The 24,777-nt window shown below is 39.1% G+C and overlaps 1 protein-coding gene across 5 annotated transcripts in view; it reads right to left on the bottom strand.

Moving 5' to 3' along the window:
- The window catches only part of AHRR (aryl hydrocarbon receptor repressor), a 133,830-nt gene that overhangs the window by 18,727 nt on the left and 90,326 nt on the right, over window positions 1-24,777 (bottom strand). For all 5 annotated transcript variants that reach the window (XM_069778788.1, XM_069778787.1, XM_069778786.1 and 2 more), the window contains 7 exons: window positions 20,560-20,651; window positions 19,514-19,582; window positions 13,427-13,460; window positions 6,176-6,226; window positions 4,186-4,263; window positions 1,030-1,166; window positions 344-463 (listed from right to left, as the gene is read on the bottom strand). In XM_069778788.1, coding sequence (XP_069634889.1) covers window positions 344-463; window positions 1,030-1,166; window positions 4,186-4,263; window positions 6,176-6,226; window positions 13,427-13,460; window positions 19,514-19,582; window positions 20,560-20,651 — 581 coding nt within the window. The remainder of the gene's footprint in view (window positions 1-343; window positions 464-1,029; window positions 1,167-4,185; window positions 4,264-6,175; window positions 6,227-13,426; window positions 13,461-19,513; window positions 19,583-20,559; window positions 20,652-24,777) is intronic.

The following is a 24,777-nucleotide window of genomic DNA, read 5'->3' on the forward strand; positions in this document are numbered from 1 at the left end:
TTGCTTACCTTTGAGAAAATTTAAGTTGCAAAAATCATTGAAGTAAAGCAGTAAAATTTCTGAAACACTGAACTCAGATTGGACATTTTCTATCTAAAAACCCTAACTTCTTAGAAATAAACAACTTTGTTTTTTCAAACGAATTTCAATACTACTGTTCTTTTCTCCAGATTTTGTAGGGCAACTTTAAGTTAAGCCTTAGTTCAATTTAATACTACATTTCCTAGAAACACACAGAAATGTAACAAGCTTTGACAGCAGTACTTTTAAAATTTACTAGGTCAAACATAAATACATTGATAAAAGACACATTACCAGATACTTTACATTTACTTCCAATTACCTTATACATTTTTAACCCTTCAGTCTTCTCTAGCTCTCCTGCTATCCGTCTGAAAAATGAGACTTTGCATTCTCTTACATCTGTTTTCTTTTTCTTCATTTTATCGGGAAATTCTTTAGACTGTTGACAAAAACAGCTTGAAATGGTCAATATCAAAATTCATCACAATATTAAAAAATTGGCACATTTCACCTTTCAGACAAGCTCCCAAAAGACTAGTAAACATTGTATTGAACATTATGAGTTAGTTTCTTCTCTGTAACACAACTAATTAAATTTTAATGTTAAAAGTTGCTTAAGTAGCCTTCAAAACAAAAAATGGATACTATGCAAAGCTTGCTACCAAAAGGTAACATGCTCTGTACCATACCCAACAACGCTATGGGCACGCTGAGGAATAAGAAGGAACCACAGCGTTCTAGGAACCTGATCTTGGAGGCAATCAAAACACTTAGGAACAGACTTTGAGCAGATACAGACACATACCTCTGGAATGCAATTCCTCAACAGCTCACAGCTTCACAGCTGTTCACGTTGATCTGACCCATGAAGAGTCAACCATACAAGTATTAGCAATTTATCACATGGGGGTTTAACTTCAAACGTGACGCAAGTTATTTGTAGAAAAAAAATAAAAGGGGAGTATCATAAAGAAATTGTGATCAAAATGCATCAAAATTACTCACGATGTATGCTCTTCTGTGTTTATATCCACTAAGATGTTCTATCATAGGTGCCATCTCTGTATTCAACCCACACAGCTTGCATTCATAATGCGGCTCTTTTCTTCCTTCAAATCTGATTTCAACCACATGTTCTAAACCTGTAAAAGCAAGAGTTACAAATATCTATAGTAGTGTATACTAAAATATAAACAAATGTATTCTCTTCAATGTCGCTCATTAAAAACCAAAATGAATAAATAAAAGTATTCAATTTTCAGAATTTCAACACTTCTGCAGGATCACTTCAACACTTCTTCAGACTTACTACCCACATCAGTTAAATTTGTCTCTTTACAATGCTGTATTCTGAAGGAAAAGCACTGTCTATGGCAGATTTGCAAGCCCACCAAAATAAAATATTTCATGTACCTTTATTCCTGCCTGGGATATTTTCAAGAAACTAAGAAAGAGCCTTCCATTCAATACAGTCATGTAAGAGAATTCATGGAGAAGTGCATATAAAAAAAGAGAATGAGAATAGGAAATGCCATGTAAGTGTCTAGATTTAAAAAAATGCATTTAAACTACTTAGTCAAATGTAATTTGGACAGTGTCCAATTAGCACAAAGCACATGTAGGAAAGACAATAATCACTTCACAAAATTGAGTCCTTCATAATCTAAAAATACTCCATAAATGAAAATAGCATTTTTCTTCATTTTTCCTAGAAGTGACTGAAAGACTATGCTTTAGAAGTATTCAGAAATCTCTAAGTTTGAGGCTTATACCTAGCATGAAAAGTTTTACTCTGAACAGCTTAAATGTAATGAGTGTATAAGCAGCTCAAAACAAACCAGGAGCAGCTGCAGCTGTTCCCTATTATTATAATTTCCAATACTGTGTATTTGTGATGGGTTGACCCCAGCCAGCAGCCAAGCACCACATAGCTTCTAGCTCACTCACATACACACCCCTCAGCAGGATAGGGAGAAAATAGAGCAAAAGTCAGAGAACTCATGGGTTGAGATAAAGACAGTTTAATAGGTGAAGGAAAGGGGGGGGGGGGGGGAGAAGAAAAAAAAAACCACCACCAAGACAAAACATGTGAAAACCAGTCACTCACCTCCCCACAAGCAGACCTATACCCACACAGTCTCTGACCAGTCACCTTGGAAGCTAATTCCCCCCCATCCCCCTCCTTTTTCTTCCTTTACCTCAACTGTGATTGCTGAGCATGACATTATGCCATACAGGATATCCTTCTGGCCAGTTTGGGTCAACTGTCCTGGCTGCATCCCCTCCCAATCTCTTGCCCACCCCCAGCCTACTCAAGGGCTGAAGGCTGGGGATCCAGAGTGAAAAAAAAGTCCTGAGGTTGTGCACTGCTCCGCTAAAGCCAAAACACTGGTATGTCATCGACACTGTTTTATAGTCACAAATCCAAATCATACATGCTGCTATGAAGAAATTCAGCTCCACTCAGACTCACTACGGTGTAATACTGCTAAATCTTAAGTCCAAAAATAAACTATCACCAAATGAACTGAGTATACAAGAAAGTAACACTTTGCTATTCACCTTTTTCTATTAAAAATGCTTATAATAATAAATTGCTACACTTTTTTAAATTAATACTGTATGGAGAGTAACAGCAAGACAATTCACTAACCAGAGAAATTCTCTGCTAATACTGGGAGTTTGCTACAGGTCTTCATCAGGGAACATAGTCTTCTAGGCCACCAGCACATACTAGGAACACTAAGGCCACTGACAAGCAGCATTGCTTATCCTGTCCTAAGGGTTGTCTAATGTAGCAATTAGAAAGAAAACCTTAAAATTCATCTCGTTACTTTCAGTATTCCCAAAAACAGTGAGGAAAAATACCTCACTAAACAGAAACACCTGTATATCCCACAAAATGGAAAACCACAAAGCATCAGCAGAGGACACATCACCAGTAGCACAAAGTCCAGCTGGAGGCCAGTAGGTAGCGGTGTACCCCAGGGGTCAATACTGGGTCTAGTCCTGTTTAACATCATTAATGATCTGGATGATGGGGCAGAGTGTACCCTCAGCAAGTTTGCTGATGATACAAAACTGGCAGGGGTGGTCAATACACCAGAGGGTCGTGCTGCCATCCAGAGGGACCTCAACAGGCTGGGCAGTTGGGCTGATGGAACTTCATGCAGTTCAACGAGGTGAAGTGCGAAGTCCCGCACCTGGGGAGGAACAAGCCCAGGTACCAGTACATGCTGGGGGCTGACCAGCTGGAAAGCAGCTTGGCAGAGAAGGACCTGGGTGGACACCAAGTTGAAGACGAGCCAGCAATGGGCCCTTGTGGCCAAGAAGGCCAAGGGTATCCTGGGCTGCATGAGGAGGAGTGTTGCCAGCAGGCTGAAGGACACGATCCACCCTCTCCACTCAGCACCAGTAGGGCCGTGCCTGGAGTGCTGTGTCCAGTTCTGGGCTTCCCAGTACAAGAGATACGGATGTGAGAAGGGCCATGCAGATGATGAAGGCACCAGAGCATCTCTCCTATGAGGAAAGGCTGAGAGAGCTGGAATTGTTTAGCCTGGAGAAGGCTCAAGGGGATCTCACCAGCATGTGTAAATACCTGAAGGGAGGGTGTAAAGAAGATAGAGCCAGGCTCTTTTCAGTGGAGCTCTGTGACAGGACAAGAGGAAAAGGGCACAAACTGAAACACAGAGATGCTGTCTGAACATCAGGAAACTGTGAGGATGACTGAGCACTGGTACAGGTTTCCCTGAGAGGTCATGGAGTCTCCCACCTTAGAGAGATTCAAAAGCTGTCTGGACATGGTCCTGAGCAACCTGCTCTGGGTGACCCTGCTTGAGCAGGGGGTTAAAACCAGATGACCTTCAGAGGTCCCTTCCAACCTCAACCATTCCGTGATCTGTGCAAAGCTTCTTTACTAAGATGGCTTCTTCACAAAATGAGATGTCTTAACAATTAAGGTGTATAAAAGTGGTGGCCTTTATAGTACTCAGTGTAGTAAGCTAAACTTCAGAAGGTGTAAGAGAGAAGATAAATCCTATAAATTATTCAATACACTTACAGAAAATGAAACAATATCTAGAATTCCACCTTTTATTTCAAAATAAAAGCCTTTTGGTCACAAATTCAAAGACATACCATTTAGAAAACAAAAAAACATACCAACTAGCGGTTCATCTCTTATGGGATCATTCATAAAATCCTTCAGACAGGTTATGTCCTTTGTGAGTCCTCTCTTCACTGAAGTAAAAAATATGCAGATAAAGAGATATTACACATTTGACAGTTTGCACATAATTTCTATGATCTTAAAGGAGTTTCTAACAGAGACTTAAGGGGGACAAAATTAATTTGCACTCTGAAACGCATAAAGAAAATGCACAAGATCACAGTCACTCACAAAGAGATTCCAACACTCTCTGTTTTCCAGAACAATTTTACATGCAAGGAATTAATGTCTTCAAGAAGAAAATCAAATAAGCAAAACAGACCTTCTAACACAATCCAATTTACTGAGGAAAGATACCAAGGTCACATTCATAGCATGCCCCAATGTCAATTCTCATGTTAAAAAAAAAAAAAAAAAAAGCCAAGCCACCAACCTCCTCCTTCCCCTAAAACACTAATACTCGTATAGCATACTAAGACTGCTTTTTTGGAGTCTTGAAGTTCAGGAATCATTGCCTTAAGTCTAATAAAGAACACATAATCTTCACTAATATAGCAAATGCCTCTTGTACTCTGGGCAGACCAGAAGCTGCACAACCCCAGTTAGTATGTTCCTGAGTCTGAACTAGCAGTATGTCAATCAGGGCTGTATCTAGCTCCTCACTGAGTTTGAATAGCTTGGTTTTTGCACCACCTAAAACACTTTTGAAGTATTCCTGGTCAACTCAGAGCACCAGCAGAGTTCAGCTATATGTATCTGCAAGCATATTCAAGTGTTGACCATTATAAAAGAGCATGCTGAAGTGTTGAAATACATATTTTTAATCTGAGAAAAAAATGTGCAGAAACAGAACTCATCTTCCTAATTACATACAGCTGTATTTTTACTGACTGATGAATTTCATAACAGTCATAAACACTGCTCGTTTCTTCAAATCGGAGCCAAAGAGTAGAAATACCACAAGTACTGAACTGTTACTGTTTCCCCCTAGGATGCCACGTTATGGTTTAAGAAAAAAAACAAAACTTCAGAAGGATAGGGAATTCTGTGCTTGTTCTTAAATATTTATTCCATTAGGAATATGCTTGTGCTGCCATCAAGTCAAACTCCAGGGCTGCACACACACAAAAAAAAAAAAATTCACAAAGTTTAGCATTAATTTATACGGAAAACCTCTTGCAATTTAATTGTGGTAGAAAATACCTGATGGGACACCTCCTGCCACAGGAACAGTGTGGCCCACTCCCTCCAAAACTTCACAATCTTGTTAAAATCTTTCTCTGCTGTTTTGGTTTTTGTCTGAGGTGACATGCAGCAGTAGCATAATGTGAGAGTCAATATGTAACAACTTGGTGCCACATAATCAATCTCCATAGACAGATTTTTACCAACGCTTAAATGTATTATGCAGTTCTCGTGCATTTATGTGCCTGTGCAGTAGCTCTCAGTGTGAGCTGGCTGTTCCCAAGCTGACAATGAAAGGCATGTGGTCTTTTGAGCTTAATATGGAAAGATCCATGCAGAAAAAAGTTAAAGGTCTCTACAAGATAACGGCTATTTTCTTCTTGCTTCCTAACATACAAATAAATATTCTTGTCTTAGTATCATCTTGATAATAAACAACCCATACTGTTCCTGGTTTATATGCTTTTGTTTTGTCGAACCTTCACTGTATCACTGGCTAAAAAAACATTAGCTAGATTAATTGATATCAGATGTTATCAGATGAACTGGAAGACAGAAACTATGCCTCAAGTTTGCACATCTTTATGTAAAAATACTTGTAGCTTCATATTCTCCTACAATCTTTTCTTACATAAATTAACCAGTGCACAAAAGAAAAGCAATGGTTCAAATGTTTGGTAACTTGCATTGCTTCTTCCTAAACCATAATCAACAACCTGCTTTGGCCATCCTTAAAAGAAAACCACTGATTTCCAAGTTGCACCTGAAAAGGACATTAGCTCATTTATATGCAGCTACCTGGTCTCTGTGTTTCATACTTCATCGGAGTTTGGACCGGATCTGGAGGACCTAGGATAATAGTTTGACAGTCAGTCTACTTCTTCTCACTTACTTTTATTAAGTACCTAGTAGATTATCCAAACAAGTTAGAGAATTGAACAGTTATCTTCATTTTAGTTTAATATAGGGTCAGTAATAGCAGTATTCCATCTTGGTACACTTTCCTTTTGTAACTTTACTGCTCTAAGCAAGAAAAAGTCTTCATTTCCACTCCCCTTCCCCACTAACACAATACACCAAACACATGAATGTCACAGAAGTTAAAATTTTATTTGATTTTTAAGTGCTCTTCATACTGCCTAGTTATTTTAATTATTTTAACTATGCAGTATTGTGCATGACAGTCAATCTGTGTTACAGGTACCTAACAGAAAACTTCTGGTTTAAACATTTAGAGCCTAAACACAATCCCAGAGACAATTCATAAAATCATTAAACTGCATCTTCTTTTACATAGGGTTCTGCATATATTCTTAATCACTCAGAGCTTCAGAGTGAAGTTTTAGATGTGATTTTGCAAAGCCACTTCCATTCCCTTCCTTTGGAACTTCTTTCCCTTGCCCCCCTCTTCCCTCAAATCCATAGACACAGACACACCACAAGTGCACTTTAAAAATGTTCTCAGTATTTTCTAAGTTGCAGCATTCATGATTAAAACAAGATGACACACCAGTACTCATTTACTGGAAAGAGTGAAAGTTTAACTACATATACACTCATGTAATTCCTATTTTTGAAGTGAAGAAATTTTCCATAGTCATGGCAAATACATGTTGTATACATCAATGGTTTTTGCCTCTTTCTGCACAAGACAGGCAGTTAAGAGACAGGTATCAAAGCTGTAAAATCAAATCAAAGTTGTAAACATTTTGCAAACAACTCTGCAATATCAGCATACAGGAGGGGTATGAGAAAGCATATCTCCCTTGATTTCTTACAATAAATAATCCATCTTTTTCGGTAAAAAGCTTCAAAGTCTCTGGTAGCATGAACAAAAGAGCTCCAGGTACTCTGCAAGTACAAAAATTACTTGATTCCAGAGTTGTTCAGTTAATGCCTCAAGTCCAAGTTAGATTCCAGGTCCAGCATCTGCAGACTGACAACATGGCCAAATGCTAAATGACACAAATAGGTACTTGTGAAATAAGATTTTCAGTCCTTTATTTTCTGTTTACTTCTAGGAACAAATTGTATTTGCAGAGAATTGCACCAGAAGCAGTTCACACTGCAGTCTGCCTTAACATGGTTGAGACTTACAGATATGGTCAAGTTAAAAATCAAGTTGTAGCTGCTACTATCACCAAAGGTAGCATTTTGGGGGTTGGGGGGGGGGGGGTTGACAAAAAAAAAAGGCATTTAGCAAATATTATCATTGCTGCCTGCAAAAGTTTAACAAAGCAATTACAATCTTGAAGACACTCTCCCATTCAGCAACAGCAGGTTTCCAGGCTAACATTTAATTCACATTTACTAGCCACATGGCTTCATAATGCTATTAATAATGTTAAGTTATATTTCTTAAGCATCTCAAAACCAAAACACAACAGTATTCTCCCTTAAAGCATATCACACTGACCAATGAGCTAAAAATCAGCTGGACTGCCAGGCTCAAAGGGCAACGATCAACAGCCCAGCCTCTTGGCGTTCAGTAAGCAGCAGAGTACCCCAGACTGATTCCAGGGCCCACAACAGTTAACATCATCATCAATAACCTGGTTGAGGATGCATAGAACACCCTCAGCAAATTCACAGACAGTAGTAGCTTAGGGGATATAACTGGTGTCACAGCTTCAGTTGAACAGGACCTTGGGAACATTAAGGATTAAAGAAACCTTAAGAACCATTGTAAGTGTAGAGTTCTGCAGCTGAAACAATCCCGTTCACAAGTACAGGCTGGGATCTGGCTGACTGAGCAGGGACACCGTCAAAAAGAACCTCAGAGTTATGATGAATGCCAAACTGAATATTGGCCAAAAGCATGTCTCCCATAAACTAGGCAAACTCCATACTGAGATACTGCACAGGCAGTATACTTCAGAAAGTCTTATCCTCCATAATCTGGGACTTGTGAGGCAATCTACTTCCACCCTTCTCCAGTTCAAGTGGGATGTGGAGAAATCGGAGATGGTCCAGCGGAAGGGCTACCAAGATAAACAACCCAGGGCAAATAACTTAGGAGAACAGTGTTGGGAGCTGGACTTGTTTAGTCTGGTAAAGTGGAAGCTAAGAGGAGATCTAATAACATGGATAACTGAACAGCAGCTACAAAGATGAGTCAAACCCTTTGGGGATGTGACAACAGCATAAGTAGCAGCCAGAAATAGTTGCTTAGGGGCACACATTAGATGTTAGGATAAAATTCGTCTTTAAGACAGAGGAGCAACTACAGACTGATTAAACACAGGTAGCAGACTCTCTGCCCTTGGAGATGTCCAAGGCTTCAGTAAGCAGGTGATGATCCAGCACTGGCAGTAGTCCTGCTTCAATCAGGAAGTAGAAAAGCACCTATTCAGTCTCAGGAAATCCCTTCCAACTAATGAATTTATTTAGTAAGGGATATTTTCCAGATACTAGTTATCTATACAAACAAACAAAAAAAATCCCTTTCCTTTCAATATTCAATGACACAAAGCTGAACATATTTCTTTGTTCTCCACCTTTTACATCTATACATGTATTTGTAATGAACACACATTCCTAATGACTGCCAGAAATAAAACAGCTATGTTTCAAAACTTAAGGACAGTTTCAGACACTGTCAATCCAGTTACTCAGAGGAACAAAGAGGTACTGGACTCAGCATTGCAAATTCACTTTTGAATACAAGAGGTGAAGTACACAAAGACTCTATATTCCATTTTATGGGGGAACTCCCCAAGAGAGAAGTGGAAAAGGAGTTGGAGTAGTGTTCAGTCTTAGTACTTCTGTTATTATGGTTTCTGAAACATTTTCTCTTCTAGTCTGTAACTCAAAAGAACTTCCAGGTCTCCTTTCTTTGAAAAGGTAACAGTAGTTTTACACCCCAAAACTTCAGGCATACTAATCAATGCTTGACAGACACTGAGCATGGAGGGACATGTTAAATAAATTTATCTTGTATCATAAAGCCGAAATAGTGATCAGGATATTGATAAGGTTGTTATTGGTGAACTCAAGGCAGACTACATGACATTTGTGCTTTCACTGCAGAAAGAACTTGTAGTCAGTGCTGTTAAATAAATGCAGCTTATCTTCAGATCCAATTCTTCCCCTTGACGCCATGCTTTACAGAATGACTACAATGAAGCTTTCTTTACTCCTGGTGCTACTTAAAGATTTTAAGTTGAAGAACGTAGATGCAGGTTGCTAGATCCAGCAACTAAACACCTACAACATCCCTTATTACACTTTTCATTTGTATCATTGCAAGAGAAGTACTGCAAGCTAACTGCAATACAAGAAAAATTCCATAGGCTGTGCAAAAAAATTCCATTAATACACTCTTCTTTGTGCCAAATTAATTTCACCAATAAAGCTAGGCAGCCCAGAAATGGTTTAATAGGGCTCATACTCCATACTATGCCTCCTAGCTGAGCTGCCTTGTTTTAGTAGTAAACCACTGGATTTTGCTACTGCCCAGGGAACATTTGCCTAACAACTATATTGGCATTCCCCCACCATTTAATGTTCCTTGCTCAAAGTAAAAAGTTTTCCAAACTTGTCTGCTTTGGGCAAAAGGTGCCAGGAAAGAAAGTAATGTTCAATCTCCTCCCCTCCTTATCCCTGAACAAGTACGTGCAACTGCCTCAGCTAGAGCTGAAAAAAGTCTTCCATCTGTCCAATTCTATCACTGTACAACAAAATCACAACTAGAATTTACATACTTAACTGAGCTTTGGTTTAACTCTCTTAGTAAAGTCCTAGAATTTCAGGATCTTCTCTTCCCACATCTTCCATTAAGTTGCTCTCCTCTGAACTGCTGGAGAGCACACAAAAAAACCACCCCAGATATCCGATTCTGCCATTACCACAAAAATAACTTGTTGATAGGTTTTGCCATATGGAAACTCACATGGTATCCACATGTCTTTCTTACAGAAAATGGTATGCCTCCAAACACAATCATCTGGCAACAGATGAATTTCCTGACTTAACTGACTTCAAAGCCAACAAGATTGTACAGTTAAACAGTCAGGTTACTCACGGTCATCACTTCTGCATTATCAACAGTTACCTTTGATGAGTTCACAGAGGATACTATACATGGCATGTCCCATTTGAAAACACTCAGAATCAAAATCATTTGTCTTTTTTAATTTTGGTTTACAAATGATAGCAGCATTGGTGGTGTTCTCCCTACTGACAAAGAAACTTTTTTTTAATTCTGCAGCAGGGAAGAAATTGCAGATGTTGGCGTAAAACATTTTAAATATGTCAAACCGCATCCTCTGAAGTACTTGCTCTTCTTTAGACACTGTACATTTCAGATACTTGTCAGATTTTGTCCCAAGTGATTTCCAAGAAAACTCACCCTTCACTTTGATAACATCCATACTTTTTTGTTCCCGGCTCTTTGAACTCCAGCTCTGTGAAATGCTGCCACATTTCACTCTCACTGGAGTACTGGATAGCACAAGCATTAGAATAAGATTGCAGATCCAGCAGCAATGACAGAAGCATCTCATTAATTTATATCCTGAAATAACACTAGACTCATACTTTACGTAGTGCACCTAATTTAAGAATATCCATACTTTCCATGCTCATTCACAAGACTTCACTACTTTACTCCACAAATGCAATATAATTCTTGTTCATGTTTACTATATACATCTGCAAACTGTAGAAAAAATAATCAACTATTTAAAATGAAAAAACAAAGGCCAAGCAAATTCAGAATTTATTCTTGTATCTCAGTGACAAAGTACAATGAATTTCTTGGATCTGCTGGCTCTTGGGGGAGAATTATTTGTATAATCAGTAACATCCATGGGAAAGTTTCGAGAAGTTCTGCATATATATTGAATACATAATTCTGCATTGCAGTTCCCAAAGTGAAATCTGAATTGCCATCTTCGAAAAGTTACTCAGGTGGAAAGCTTTTCTACCTGAAAGAAACCAACAAACCCCAACACAACTAAAACATACAAATAAACTTCATCAGGCCAAATTTCAGCCTCTTTTGGACAAATAAACCCTAACAGTGGCTTGCAAATTTGCCTCCCACGTCTGGATCTTCAGTGAAGCAGAATTCAATATGAATAAAGTAGAATAAAGGAGACATCAATAGTATGAATAATCATTTCATATTAGAAGTAAAAGATGTTGATTGCTTCACAATGATTGCTGAGACACAGAACTTTCTGGATGAAAGCACATCTTGCAATGCTTCTGACATGTGGTACCCTGTGATGCTGGGACTCCACCAGAAGTTAGCTCTAACTTCTTTACCGAAATTTCATGTCTAGATTCTTCACTTTAATAATCAGGTATTTTAACTTATCTCTTCTCATTCTATAAGAAAGACTCTTTTAACTGCGATGTAACCCATGACATTTCCAGAGATGCAGTGTTTATAATGAACATACTTTCTTAACCTGAATTCTCCATGAAATGCTGAGCTTGTAGTACATTAAGCAGTACTGTTTTCTAAAGGCATACGTCTTTGCAACAGGCTCCTGTATTCCACCACTCTTTTTACAGTCTTGCTGCCACACCTCCTGTCCTCTTATTCATCTCACTTTCTGTCCCATGCATCCTTTACATTACTCCTCCAAAACAAGATTTCATGGCCTTGAAGCAAGAACTTCTTCAGTTAAGGAGTATTACTTCTAGTGACCGTTTCTGACAAGAAATACAAAGAAATCTCTAGAAATTGTCTTCCACTAAAAGCACTAGCCCATAGCCAAATAAATCTATTGTTGTTGCCGAGGAATTTTGGACTGCTCAAATTCACTGGATTTCGAGGAGACCTGTATGTTTCAGAACTTTTACAGAAATTCTGTCAAGGAGCTTCATTACCAGTATTTCTAAAAAGAGAAGATCTACACGCAGTACTCATGTCTGCTGAGGCAAAATGTCTCATAATTGTTCACATACTTGAATGACATGTCTTGCACTGATATTCTCTTGTCAACAGCAAACCACGAGAGCAGCTAATGAAGCCCAGTCTCTTCGACAATGGACTCTGACCAGTGCTTTTCTAAGTCTTTCTCTTGTGTTGATTCTTCAGGATCCAGTAAGTAGTGAGCTCAGTCTGCAGCACTTCCCTCAGCAGAGGATTGATACCATCTCTCTTCTCTGTGCAGATGTGTAATTTCAGGAACCCTTGATCAACTTGGTTCAAAAAGGCTGAGAGATTCAAAAGATACTGGAGAACAGATGACAAAGCCAGAATGTAAGCCTTGTTTCTTAAGAGGCCAGGCTAAGAAAATAAAGTAGAAGCAAAACGCTTATTTCTTGTGATGACTGACTGTATAACCATTTTGGTTTTTAATCTGCTCATTGGTTTTTATCTGTATTCCCATACCTGCCAATGTTCTCTGCTTCCTGTACTTTGAAAATCTTGTATGTCACCATCAGTGCCTTTACAACAAGACTTCCATTTCCACCGTGAGCTAGTTATATCCCACGTTTTCAACCTTTCACTACAACTCTTGTTTTCATTGACATACGACAGCCTGGATTCATGTTCTCAGCTTCTGGAGGAAAAGATACCCCAACAACTGAGTTTACCTTCAATAGGTCTTTGCTACTCCAAGTCCACTACAATAAAGAGAGGCAGAACATTCCTGTGGTACAGCTAGGCAACTCCAGCACTGGTAGAGCTGCATGTGCAACAATGCTGTGTTAGCCTGCTGATTTAGCTTCTTACCATACTGCCTGAAGCTTAGCAATGAGTGCATAAAGCTGACAGACAAGTAGGAGACGGTTTAGCCTGGGCAGCTAAGAAACTAAAATACTGACTATCCATCCCTCTACTAGACAGATATACAAATATTTAGATGTGGAAAGGCATAATTAAGGTTTCATGCTCTAAAATATTTCTTAGCTCAGCAGTTCACTAGATGGAAATCTCAGAAGAATGTTCAGCATATAAAGAGAAACACAGTTATAGACACATAAATCTGGCAAATGCAAATACCTGAACTACTAGAAAAGTAACAAACATTAAAATCCCCAAGCAATACCTATCCTAGGAGGCTGGAAAGAAAAAAGTGTTATACTTACAATAGACAGTCTCGGGTCTCAGGGCTTTCTCTTTCTTTAATTATGAAGATGCAAGTCATCCCAAAATAAAATAAGAAAAAGAAATTAATGTGCTGCACCATTTGAAGGAAAAACCCTGTACTTCCTGAGAAGCCTTTGCAGATGAATTACACTACAGGCCAAAGTTTCCATTATCAAATAGGAAAAATTAGAGCCTTTATCATTTTCTGCAAAAGCCGGAAGTACTGACAAACGTGTACTTACAGTTAATACAAGGTTAATTTCAAGAAAGCTCTGTTATTACTGAAGTTTTAAGAGATGATTATGGCTTGAAACACAACATCAAGGATGCCAGACAAAACCTCGAGTTCTGCATGATTACAGCTCCTGAGTTTTCAAAAATTGTAGTTCCAACTAAAAAGAAAACTCACCCCAAAAGGAAAAACCAACTAACAAAAAGCAGCCCCCCCACCATTTTGAGTGGATTTGGCTAAACCTTAAGGCTAGCCAAATCTCCTGAAAGTTCATTCATATCTTGAAGAACAGGAAAAGTGGTTTTCATCAGCTGAATCCAAACAGATTGCTTTTTGGCAGATTCTAAGGAAAAGAGGAACTTAAATTTCCATTTCAGAACACGCCTAAAACAATCCTGACTCATTTTGAGAATTTTTTGGCAAATAAACACAAACTTGCCATTTACAAGAATGAAATAAGCATGATCATTCTACCAGTAAAGCAGCTGTCTGCCCAGTGCAGTCCATAGAGTTGAGTGCTATATTTTCAGTATTCAGTGGCATGGAAGAGATGCTGCACATCCATGTTGACAATTCAACAGGAAGCAAGACTGACACAATAGTTAATTGTTTAAGAAGCCAAATAGCTGTTCTTTCATAGCAGTTCTAAAAAAAGAAGTTACCTAAGTCCCAGTATCACCACAGGTAGTGGGTGGTATAGTATGAGCTCAGCAGGATTTTATAAGCTTAGAATACAGACACAGTGTCCCTTGTGGTTATGCTGTCGCAAGGGGTTTTGGTACTTGTCCTTCTACAGAGTTCTACAACAAACAACTGCTAATACCTAACTTTTCAGACAAGTGAAGAAAACATTAGCAACTGTGAGCTGCTGCTCAAAGAGAATTTCCTCCTGACCATTTTTGGACAATCAACTTTGACTTTGATTGCACCCGGATTACTGCTTTTATTAGTATTAGAAATGAAGTCCCACAACTGAACCTAAGGGGTCCATTTTATTTGTGACCCCTCCTTGAGGTTTCTTTAAATAAAAAAAAGCAGGAAGCAAAAAACCCAAAACTACATCAGGAATGAAGATTCTCACACATTAGGCAAGGAACTTACTCTCTGTCCTGGGTCATGTGTTGCAAGCAAGTTGCAACAGCTGGTTTTGAGCTAAGACTATGAAAAGTTAGGGTAACTTTTAACAAAGTGTCTAACTTTGAAAAGTCAAAACTCAAAAACCGCTGGTTTTTAGGGTTCAAACTTCCCATACACGCTGTAATCTGTAAGAGCTACTGCGTAATTAGTTTTCCACAGAATTCAAGTTCACAGGTTATCTAACAAAACAGTTTCACATGCATAGTTATGTATTATGTAAACATAATTTGTTCCTAAATATATACACTCTTAAAATCATATCAGCTAGATGTTAGCAGCCCATACACAGAAATTCTATTTACTTTAATTCTTCAAGCTCATACTAAGCAATCAAGTTTGTTTTTTTTAAAAGAAAAGCTCTACAGTTTAAGCCTCTTTGGATCATGAAGGTAAGCTGCAGAAAGTAACAGCATGCTTTTTGAGACCAAACACAAACAATGCAACAACAAGGCAATTTTCCTGTAACTGTATTTTCAGCCACAGGTTCTGATGCACATCAACTGGGGCAAGAGGTATAGCAGAAATGAGAACACTGAAATGGTGAAGACAAAAACTAACAATGCCCTTCACAGATCTGAATATTCCTTGTTTCTAATGAGGCTGCAGAGTCCTGAATGCAGATTCCTCTCCTTTTGGAACATAGTAGTCATTTCTACCCTATCTATCCCCAGTTATGAAGGGAGGGCAAGAAGCCTTGAACCCTTAATAGAACCACAACAATCTTGTGTCTGCTCCAAATACAGTTCACAGAAGAGGCAACACTCTTCTGCTGGTGCCATACCTGCAAAGGGCTGTTCAAAATACATGGAAAAAAGACATTCCACTCTAGGATTTCCTCTCTAAAACTGAGCAATACAGCTAACGCATATTTGCAAAACCAGAATAAAATATATCACATACCACCATATTCCAGATATATGCACAGCAGGTATATTTTAATTATTTGGGGACTGCTCCCTCAAAGGGCCTAGCTTTTTACTCAGCTGTCAAAAAAACCCAAACCCACCTTTCATGCATTATATCTCCCATTACTCTTATAGACTTGGTTCAATGAAAAGCGTTAGTAAACTTATGGAAATGTAGTTTTCTAACCATTTTACCGTAACAGCTAAAAGTAATATGCAACTTTGTTTTTCAAAGTATGTAATACAAGCCAATTCCAATTTCCAAAGAGCTAAGAACTACATGCACATGTATGAACACCATTTTGTCTTTTTCCACCCCCCCATCAATATCTATTCAGCAACAAAACCACAAAACCCCATCATTAGGCAACTATGCAGAGGTCATAAGGTACTCAATGCACAAGATATACACAGCCTTGTACTGTGATCATCCCAACCCCACAATCTTTTGTCCATCAGTACTTTTTACAGGGGTTTGGTCTCATGAGTTATGAGTGCTATTAAAAATTAGATGTGTATTCTGCTTATTACTCAAGCTCCAGTTCAAGGACACAGAAAGCATCATAGTCACAAACACTGAAGTCAGAAAGAAATACAAACTCTTGGCACAACAAAGAAACAACTCTCAGGGATAGACACTAAATGAACTCTGAAGAGGTTCACCATAGAATTAAAATATTACCTAGTATCTTGTAAATTAAGCATTCAAAGACTTGAGAACTTCTATGTTTAAGTTTCATACATCACAGAATGCAAGTAGCAACAATTTTATCTAATTAGATAACTGATCATCTATTATTTGACTAAAGCCCCTACTCTGAGTCTTGTTCGGAAAAAAATATTCACATAAACTTCAAAGTGCAAATGGAAAAGGCTTCAAATAAAACCTAATCTAGTAACAAACTACGAAGAAAGTCATTGCACTACTAATCATTTGCTTGAAATACTTTTAAATTACTTCTATTTTATGATGCAATGTGTCATCCAATCTATTTCTATCCCTTGAAATCAATCACACATCAATCCAGTGGGTTACCAAGCATTAAGCCTGCAAATGTAGAAATGAAAATACAAATGAAAACTCAGGACTCCCTTTCTTCTAAGAACAGAGACTCAGTTTAATGCACCAAATTATTAGCCTCCAACACAGTCAGAGGAATTCCAGAAGGCTTTAGGTATAGGCTTATTCTCTTTTAGTTTTGGAAGTAACAAAGTATTCTGGATAAACTTCTGTCCAATTTATAACAAGTCTGGGTAGTCTGCCTAAGCTGCCATGAAGAGGCAGATACTATTTACACTTTCCCCTCCAGCAGCAAGTGAGTCTAGGCACTGTGAGTTCAAACACCCAGATTGAGAGTCAGTACAGGAAAAACATCCTAAAACTCTCTAACTCATCAAAAGCAATATTCTTGGAGTCTGAGGAGCATAGCACATATGAATTAGATTTCTAAAAAAAAAAAAAAAAAAGTTATTTTCATTCTTTCTTTATACATAGGTCACTAATAAAAATCTCCCTAGTTTTATGGAAGCAATGCATTTGGTACAATTTATCTAAGAAGTATGCCTAGATGTTTGTGAGGTGGCCTCTTTTAAAGAAATTATGCATTCTGATGCTATTGTTTAGGAGTCAATGGTAACGATATACAGGTGAACAAACCAATCAATGTATAGAGATGAAACAAAGGTATACCAAAGTAATCTAGATAAATATCTTATGAACCTATCCAAAATCCAGAAAACCCAAACTACCCAGGTGACCAAAAAGAAAGAGATACAATAACCATGTACACAAGAAGTCAACTGATGTATTCCTACAAATCTGTCAGATAGTCAAGCTTTACTCCACCAGCTACTCGAAATAACGCATTTTATTTTGAATAGCTATAGGAAATGTAGACCAATGAAATGAGAATCATTTCACACATGTAGCAAGTGTTTACTTTGTTTCTTGAATTTTCCCAGTGACTGTCCTTCTCCTGATGAAGGGTTATTTCTTGTGTTTTTGAAACTTCCCCGGTGGAGGACAAGCACGAAGTATCTTTACCAATGCCATTTTAAAAACAAATGGGTAGCCAAAAGAAAAAAAAAGTAATCTGACTAAAGTCGTAAAAAATGGCTGGTGGGTTGGCCAGTGTTACGATTTAGGTAAAGAACTATCATCTCTTCATTTTGTTATGTTGTCAGGACATCCTTTGGTATTATTTTGAGCAGGAACTCCTCTAGTAAGGAATAAACTAAGAGCTATTCACTATCAACACCTAGCCTGTATCAAAAAGGAACATAAGCTCAGGACTTCCACAGTTACTTCAAGCTTGGTCATACAAAAACTTCCCGAGATAATGCAATAAATTCTGATCTTCTGCCAAAACATACAATAAATTTCATAATTTAAAGGGAGAAATCAGAGGTAACTGAAAAGAATGATGACACGATCTTGGAAAGTTATCCCTACAGAAATGCAGTCATGTGACTTACCAGGACTCTACACACCAGCACTAACATTTAAGCATCCCATTTTCAACCTGCCCGATTCTCGTTCCCTATCAGTTTGCAGTTCTTTGTTAACTCATAAACTTTGACAGATGTAGCCTAGTGTACACTGATTTCTCAGAGTGAAACAGAAGGAAAACTACATGCAGATTTGCTAATAATCACTAGTTTTTCCACTTTAAAAGGGAGAAAAAGCAATAACTGGATTGCTATGAAGCTTAGCTAGGAAATAAAAAGAAACAACCACAAAACCAAAGGAACTCCTTGCATAAGCAAGAACATTTGGCAGGACATGAAAAATACTACATTACTGCACACTTCTATTGGATCATCAGGGAACAAGAAGACTGAATCCTGGGGGGGGGGAAGCATTTGGACGAAGCAGAGCCACTGACACAAAAGTCAATGCTATTAAAGTGATCAGCAAACAGGTAAAAAAAACACTATTAATCTGTCTTGAGAACAAAGAGGTGGGGAGATGCCCCTCATCTACAACTGAAAGAAAAGGGGCACACAAACACTTGAGAAAGACAGTATTGCAGTTAGTCTTTGGTGTTCCAGGAAGAATAAAATGTCATTAAGGAAAATCAGAGCACGCACTTCAGTGCCACAACAATACAATCTGATGACAGCAATCCTAAGTAACAGAGGAAAGTACAACTGAGTATGTCTCAACTTCATAGGCTGAGTGTGGAGTTTTAAACAAAAGATAATCATTAGCCAATCAACAGTCAAAAGTTCCATCAAACAACATTTATAAAAGCCGTATCTCTAAATACACCCTCACAAAACGTTGTCTAATAATTTAAGTACAAACACACAAAGGCAGTAAACCAGGAAGTTGTTATTGAGATGCTTCAAACACACAGAACCATAGGACTAGGTAGTTAAGCCTATGTAACTCCTGCACAAAATCTGAATTGATGTTACTGTCAAAGTAACAAGTAAGCTAGTTTTATTCAAAGTACAGATGAGTTATGTAGACTTGGAAAACAGAGCAGTACTTTTACCGACTGTATCAAAACCCAGAAGTTTGCATTCTTTCACCATCTGTGACTTACACGTAATTCAAACGTTAATTTCACAATTAACACACATTTACCTTTAGGTATGGTTGATGTTTCAAGTTACATGCTGGTCAAAACAGAGTTGTGAGATTTCCACCTCATCTTTTTCTTGGGATTTTTCAAGCAAATTACTGTTACAGATCTACCAATAAGTAAGATAAGCACTTGAAGTCACGGAAATCAATTTCTGAACTTTACAAGAATCCCAGTTTTATGATTAAATTTGCATATACAGTTAATATGGAAAAAGGTTACCTTTTTATGCTTTACACCACGATAGTGTGACTGAAGACTTAGAGAACTCATGCATGGAACTTTACAAACCTAAAAGAAAAATTGAAAGCACATCTTCAGTTATGCTATGGATATTCTGTAGTTGGTGAGTTATAAGAACTGGAAATACATCTGTTTCTACAGCATAATTCTCAAGGTCTTCTTTGGCTTAAACAGTACAATTTGCGTGACGTTTAGGAGAGCAGCATACCACTAAAGTGACAAGAAATAGTGGGGAAACCTGTTCAACTGATACTTAAATACACGTTTAAATATACTAGGTGGTACGAATCTTTTAAGAGCTTCCCCCTTCCCTCCTACCACCGCTTTCTGGATTCTTAGTGTTTTAAACTTCTCCAGGCTGGAAAGCAAAGAAGGGATGACCATACAGTGACTAGAAAGCAATGGAGACAAAATTATGCCCTAGAATAACTGCAACTCCGTTCATTGCTACATCAAAGGGATCAGAAAAACAATGAAGACATCTGCATTCCATTAAGATCCACAGACACACATACACCATTACAATAATTAATGGAACACAATACAGATCTACAATTATTTCTTACTATCTTTAGCTAAAAAAAAAGCAATGACTGATATATGCTAATATTGCCTATTCTATTAACATACTGTCCCAGAAGTTTAATGCACCAGAAGAAACCTCACTGCTAGAAGAATATATGATTGACAAGTTTAACACGTTCTGACCTGGAGTTGTAGCCTTTACAGATAAATAAGCCTTTACAGTTGCCTATGAGAAATACTTAACAGAGATTTAAAAGACTACAGTTAAGGACCATCATATTGCACCTGACTGCTAAATAACAAACTGAATTCTCCAAATCCTAAGACAAGCAGCTCTTCCAGAGACTGACCACGTTATTCTCCGCATTAACAGCTTCTCTCACTTACAATTTTGCCACACTACATCGAGCTTAGGTCTGCATTTCTAACAGCATGGTCTTTAATACCTTACGCCTGCATTTTAGCATTCAGTCCGAAAAGCCATCAAGAAAAGCACTCACTTCACAAAAAAATATTTTTTTTTCAGATTCCGGTTTGCCATCTTCTGGCTTAACTTCTTCACTCACAGTGCTCATCCTGCAAAACGGGTTCACTGCACACAATGAAAAAAAAAAAAAATCCAACTCTTGTTTACACGGTACTTTTCAGCAAACAATTGGGGGCGGGACGGAAGGGTTAGTCGGATGAATTAAGTTGATTCTTTTGCTTCAACGCGCCTCCAGACGAAACCACCCCTTTCATCCCTAGGACACCTTCACAGCCTTGAAGCCTTCCGGTAAAGGCACCCTCCCCGCTCGTCTTTCTGGAGCGGTTCCACAGAGAAGCCGCCCGCCCCCCGCCCCGCGGCAGCTCCGCTCTCCGGCCCCGCACACCCCCCGCCGCTCCCGCCTCCCCCCGAAGTCACGGGGCGGTACCTCAGCGCCGCTCTCACCCGCTATGGCCCCCGGCGCCTGCTTCAGCGGCCACCCTCCGCCGCGTCCCCAGGCCGGGCCGGTAACGACAGCAACGCCGCCGAGACAGAGAGAGAGAGAACGAACGGGAGAGAGCGCGCACGCCCCCCCCCTCACAACGGTCATCCGGGAGCTCGAGCCGCGCTGCCCCGCCCACCCTCCTCTCGTCACTTCCGCATTTCACCGCCACCAGGAGACACCCGGGGGAGAGGGCCGAAAGCAGCGCCCCGCCCCCTCCCGTCCGTTAGGCAGCCAATAGGAACGAAGCCGCCCGCCTCAGCCAATGGGGAGACAGCGCCGGCCTGGCGCGGCTGGGAGCCTGAGCCCCTCCCCTCCCTCCGGGAGCGACGGCCCCGCCCTCCCCTGGCGCCCCCTGGCGGCCGGATGAGGGGAGGTGACGGCAAGTAACACGCCCGGCAGCCGTTTTAATTTAAATGCAAATATTTATTTTTAAAACGTCTGAACTTTACACTTCTGACCGGTAATAAATGTAAAATATAATTTAAGAAATACACTTGGAAGTTCCTTCTAAAAGCAGACTGAGGAAACGGTCCAAAATGCCAGATCCACCTTTTAGTGCCTGTTTTTGATGAGCCCGCTCGTGATATACCTTGACGTCTATTACACTTGTATACAAAGCAGCATAGTCGATACGGGTTAGGTTACATGTCACCAAAGGTATTTTCGTTAACTGGTTTTGCTTTCGCAGGAGTTGCTGCCTCGACTTGCCCAGGACGGCCGTCGGGGCTGGAGCTGGGCCCGCCGCTGGCCTGCCTAAATATTTTGGCTGTCAAAGTAGCCAGCACACGTGCCCGAATCGCTCGCCTAAATGCACACGTTACACACGCAAACCGGTACGTTTTTCCAATAACGCTCAGGTGGCAGGGGTGTTCTCTCCAGAAATGTGCCCTTCATTTTGGGGACCATGCAATGGGCCAAAACTGCTCGTAGATCGTCACGCACCTATTTTTTTAATCTCATCCCCCACTGTGTCTCTTCAGGAGGAGCAGGAATGGCACTTTTAGTACAGGATAATTAGCAGAGTTTGATGGCAGGTTTCACCCCTTTTCAAGATTAATTTATTATTTGTACTGGTATTTTTCATGGGCATTTCTGTAACAGTCAGAGGCCTTTACGTGGAGTCACATTAAAACACTTGATAATTATTTGTGGTTCTAATCTCCAAATCTAAAATGTAATTGAAAACACTACGTTGCACATGTTGTATAATGCTTCCATACCCTTCTTTTAAAAAAAATTACAAATTAAAAGTGCAGTTACACAGTGAAAGAATAAACACTTGTAGAAAAAAATGAGAGAAGCAAAAAAGGAGGAAATAGGTTCCTTGATTTTTTGAAAGAGGATTTGGTGGTACATGTACTTGCAGAACTAAACTGTTGGTGGTAGCTCAGAGTTTCTTGGCAGTACAGCCTCCTGAAGAGAGGATGTTTCCCCAGCAAAGTGACCTTTTTTCTGGTTTAGGAGTACAGCTGTAATTAGTGAGTACCTCTGTCTTATTAAGGAGGGCAGGGGTAAATGGGGGGATTGCACTTCCGCCTAACACTGTTCTTTTGGCAAAACTTTTGAAGTATGCCTAAAGTGGAAATAAAGCTACAGACGCAGAGAACAGAAAGGGTGGAAGCCACAATGTACCATCCTATAAAATCAAAAAGGTAGAAAATCTAGAGGAAGAAAAAGGAAAAGTTTTTTTGGTGGGCACAACTGCCTTTAAGGAAGAAAGTGTTCTTTGGTTTTGTTAAGAACCTGTGTAGGTGAGGAAGGACCCTTTCAGAAGAGGGAAGTTTATTTACCATGTAGAGGAAGAATCTTTTTGGCTATGATAAGAGTAGAAAAACTGAATACTGTTTCTGAGAACTGAGAAAACTTTTGCCTTTTTGAAGTTCTTTCTTGAAAGACAGTGTTTAAAACAAACATGCAACAATTGATGCTTGCCTGTCCCTATCTCACATTTTAAATGAACAAAGGGAGGATACATACCATCCAAAAGTTAAAAAAAAAAAAAAAAAAAAAAAGAGGTTCAGAAGGGAGAGTAGTGCGATAAGGAGGGGAGAGGCCAAGGTGTGACCTAAGAAGTGGCAGAACAGCGGTATAATTCCTATGACATCCTCCTGTGCAAAACAGGGAGCTCTAGACCAGAACTTCACCTGATTTTTTTAACATAGCCTTTTAATTAGTTAAATACAGTTACTGAGACTAGCTAAGCAGCTGATGTTCTTTCCATTACATTCTGCCAAATTTTTGTATTAGTCATTGGAATACTGCAATTCTACCAATACAAATGTGAAACTGGAAGTTTTGGCTGTTCTACAGCTGTCCCTGGAGCCCTATTGCATCAAGGAAATCCTGAGAAACTTCAGATTGCAGAGTCAGAGCACCAGCTGCATGACTGAGCTATAACTACCAGCAGCAAGAGAGTTAATGCAGACACTGGATTTGCCAGAGTTTCAAAGGCTAACCCCAGGAAAGGAACAGGAGAACTTCATGCCTCCTAGAATGATGTTTTCAGTCTGACTGAGAAATGCAACTTAGCATTGAATTACCTCAATCCTTGTTTTCAAGAAATTATTTTCAGCCTGAAAAGTTACAAATTCAGTTCTACAGGAAAAATAAGGACATGATTTCAGAGCACAGAGTTATTAGCAGTGAGTGGAGAATTAAAGCTGTAGTCACAGAATAATTACACCTTGACAGCAATATATCAATCAGGGTGATCTTTTTTCTCCCCAAAATTTGTCTTAACAATCTTTTTTTTACCTTCCCTTCAAACCTCCACCCAAAGTCTTTGCCTAAGCACAGGCAAGTGCTTGGATCGCCATATGTTTTTTTTTTTAAAAAGTACTTTATGGTTTTAGTATATTTTTCAGCTTGTCACTGATGATTTTGTTCAGAAGCATTTCTGATAGCATGATACAGAAATGTATTTATAATGACAAGAACATATGCCATGTGTATTCAAACACAGCAAAGATATATTTGTCAGGGTGGTAGTGTCCATGAACATAAGCTACCAGCAAGCCCTCTTATATGAGTCTCCTTCAGCTAGGTAAAAACCATGTGACTACAGCCTAAGCATGGCCACCTGCAGAATCTCTTTGCTCACTACGCATGTTACAGAAGTCTGCTTCCGTTGTGACACATGATTTCACATAGGACTTTGCAGGATTTAAAAGAGAGGAAGAAACTCTAGGGAAAGAAGGTCATTTTCTAGTGAGAAATTTTCTACAATCTGGTTTAGGTTTAGGGTTTTTGTCTCAGTATAATCAGAAAAGTCCTTCCATTTTGAATGTTTACACTAAGACAGTAGAGAGAAAGAGGAAGGGAGCAGAAAGAAAAGACAAGAAAAACAGAAGAACAGCTCTGTACCTCCATTCTTAGGTTAGTTTTTTTAGTTATGTGACACTCTGATGAAAGAAAATGAGTATGTTAACTTTTTTCCCACTTCCTAAGGCAATGTATGTATTCATAGGTAGGGAAAATGGCATCTTTTAACTATTTCGATTAAAACATCACACATTGTTAAGGCAGATTACGGCTTTTCTGAAATAACTACAGTGGGTGAGGCTGTCCTACTTACATTCCAATATGGCTTCAACACAAAGAGTTAAGAAAGGCTTCTAGGCAGCAGAAACTGATCTTATCCCACAGAATATTCCTTGCCTCAGGCTTGTTGCTTCCCACTTAAGTATTTTAAGCACTAGGAACTTCCAGAAGAATTGCACATGCCCTGTGGATCTCAATACCACATCA

This window comes from Haliaeetus albicilla, chromosome 3 (assembly GCF_947461875.1).
Source record: "Haliaeetus albicilla chromosome 3, bHalAlb1.1, whole genome shotgun sequence".
Classification (NCBI taxonomy): domain Eukaryota; kingdom Metazoa; phylum Chordata; class Aves; order Accipitriformes; family Accipitridae; genus Haliaeetus; species Haliaeetus albicilla.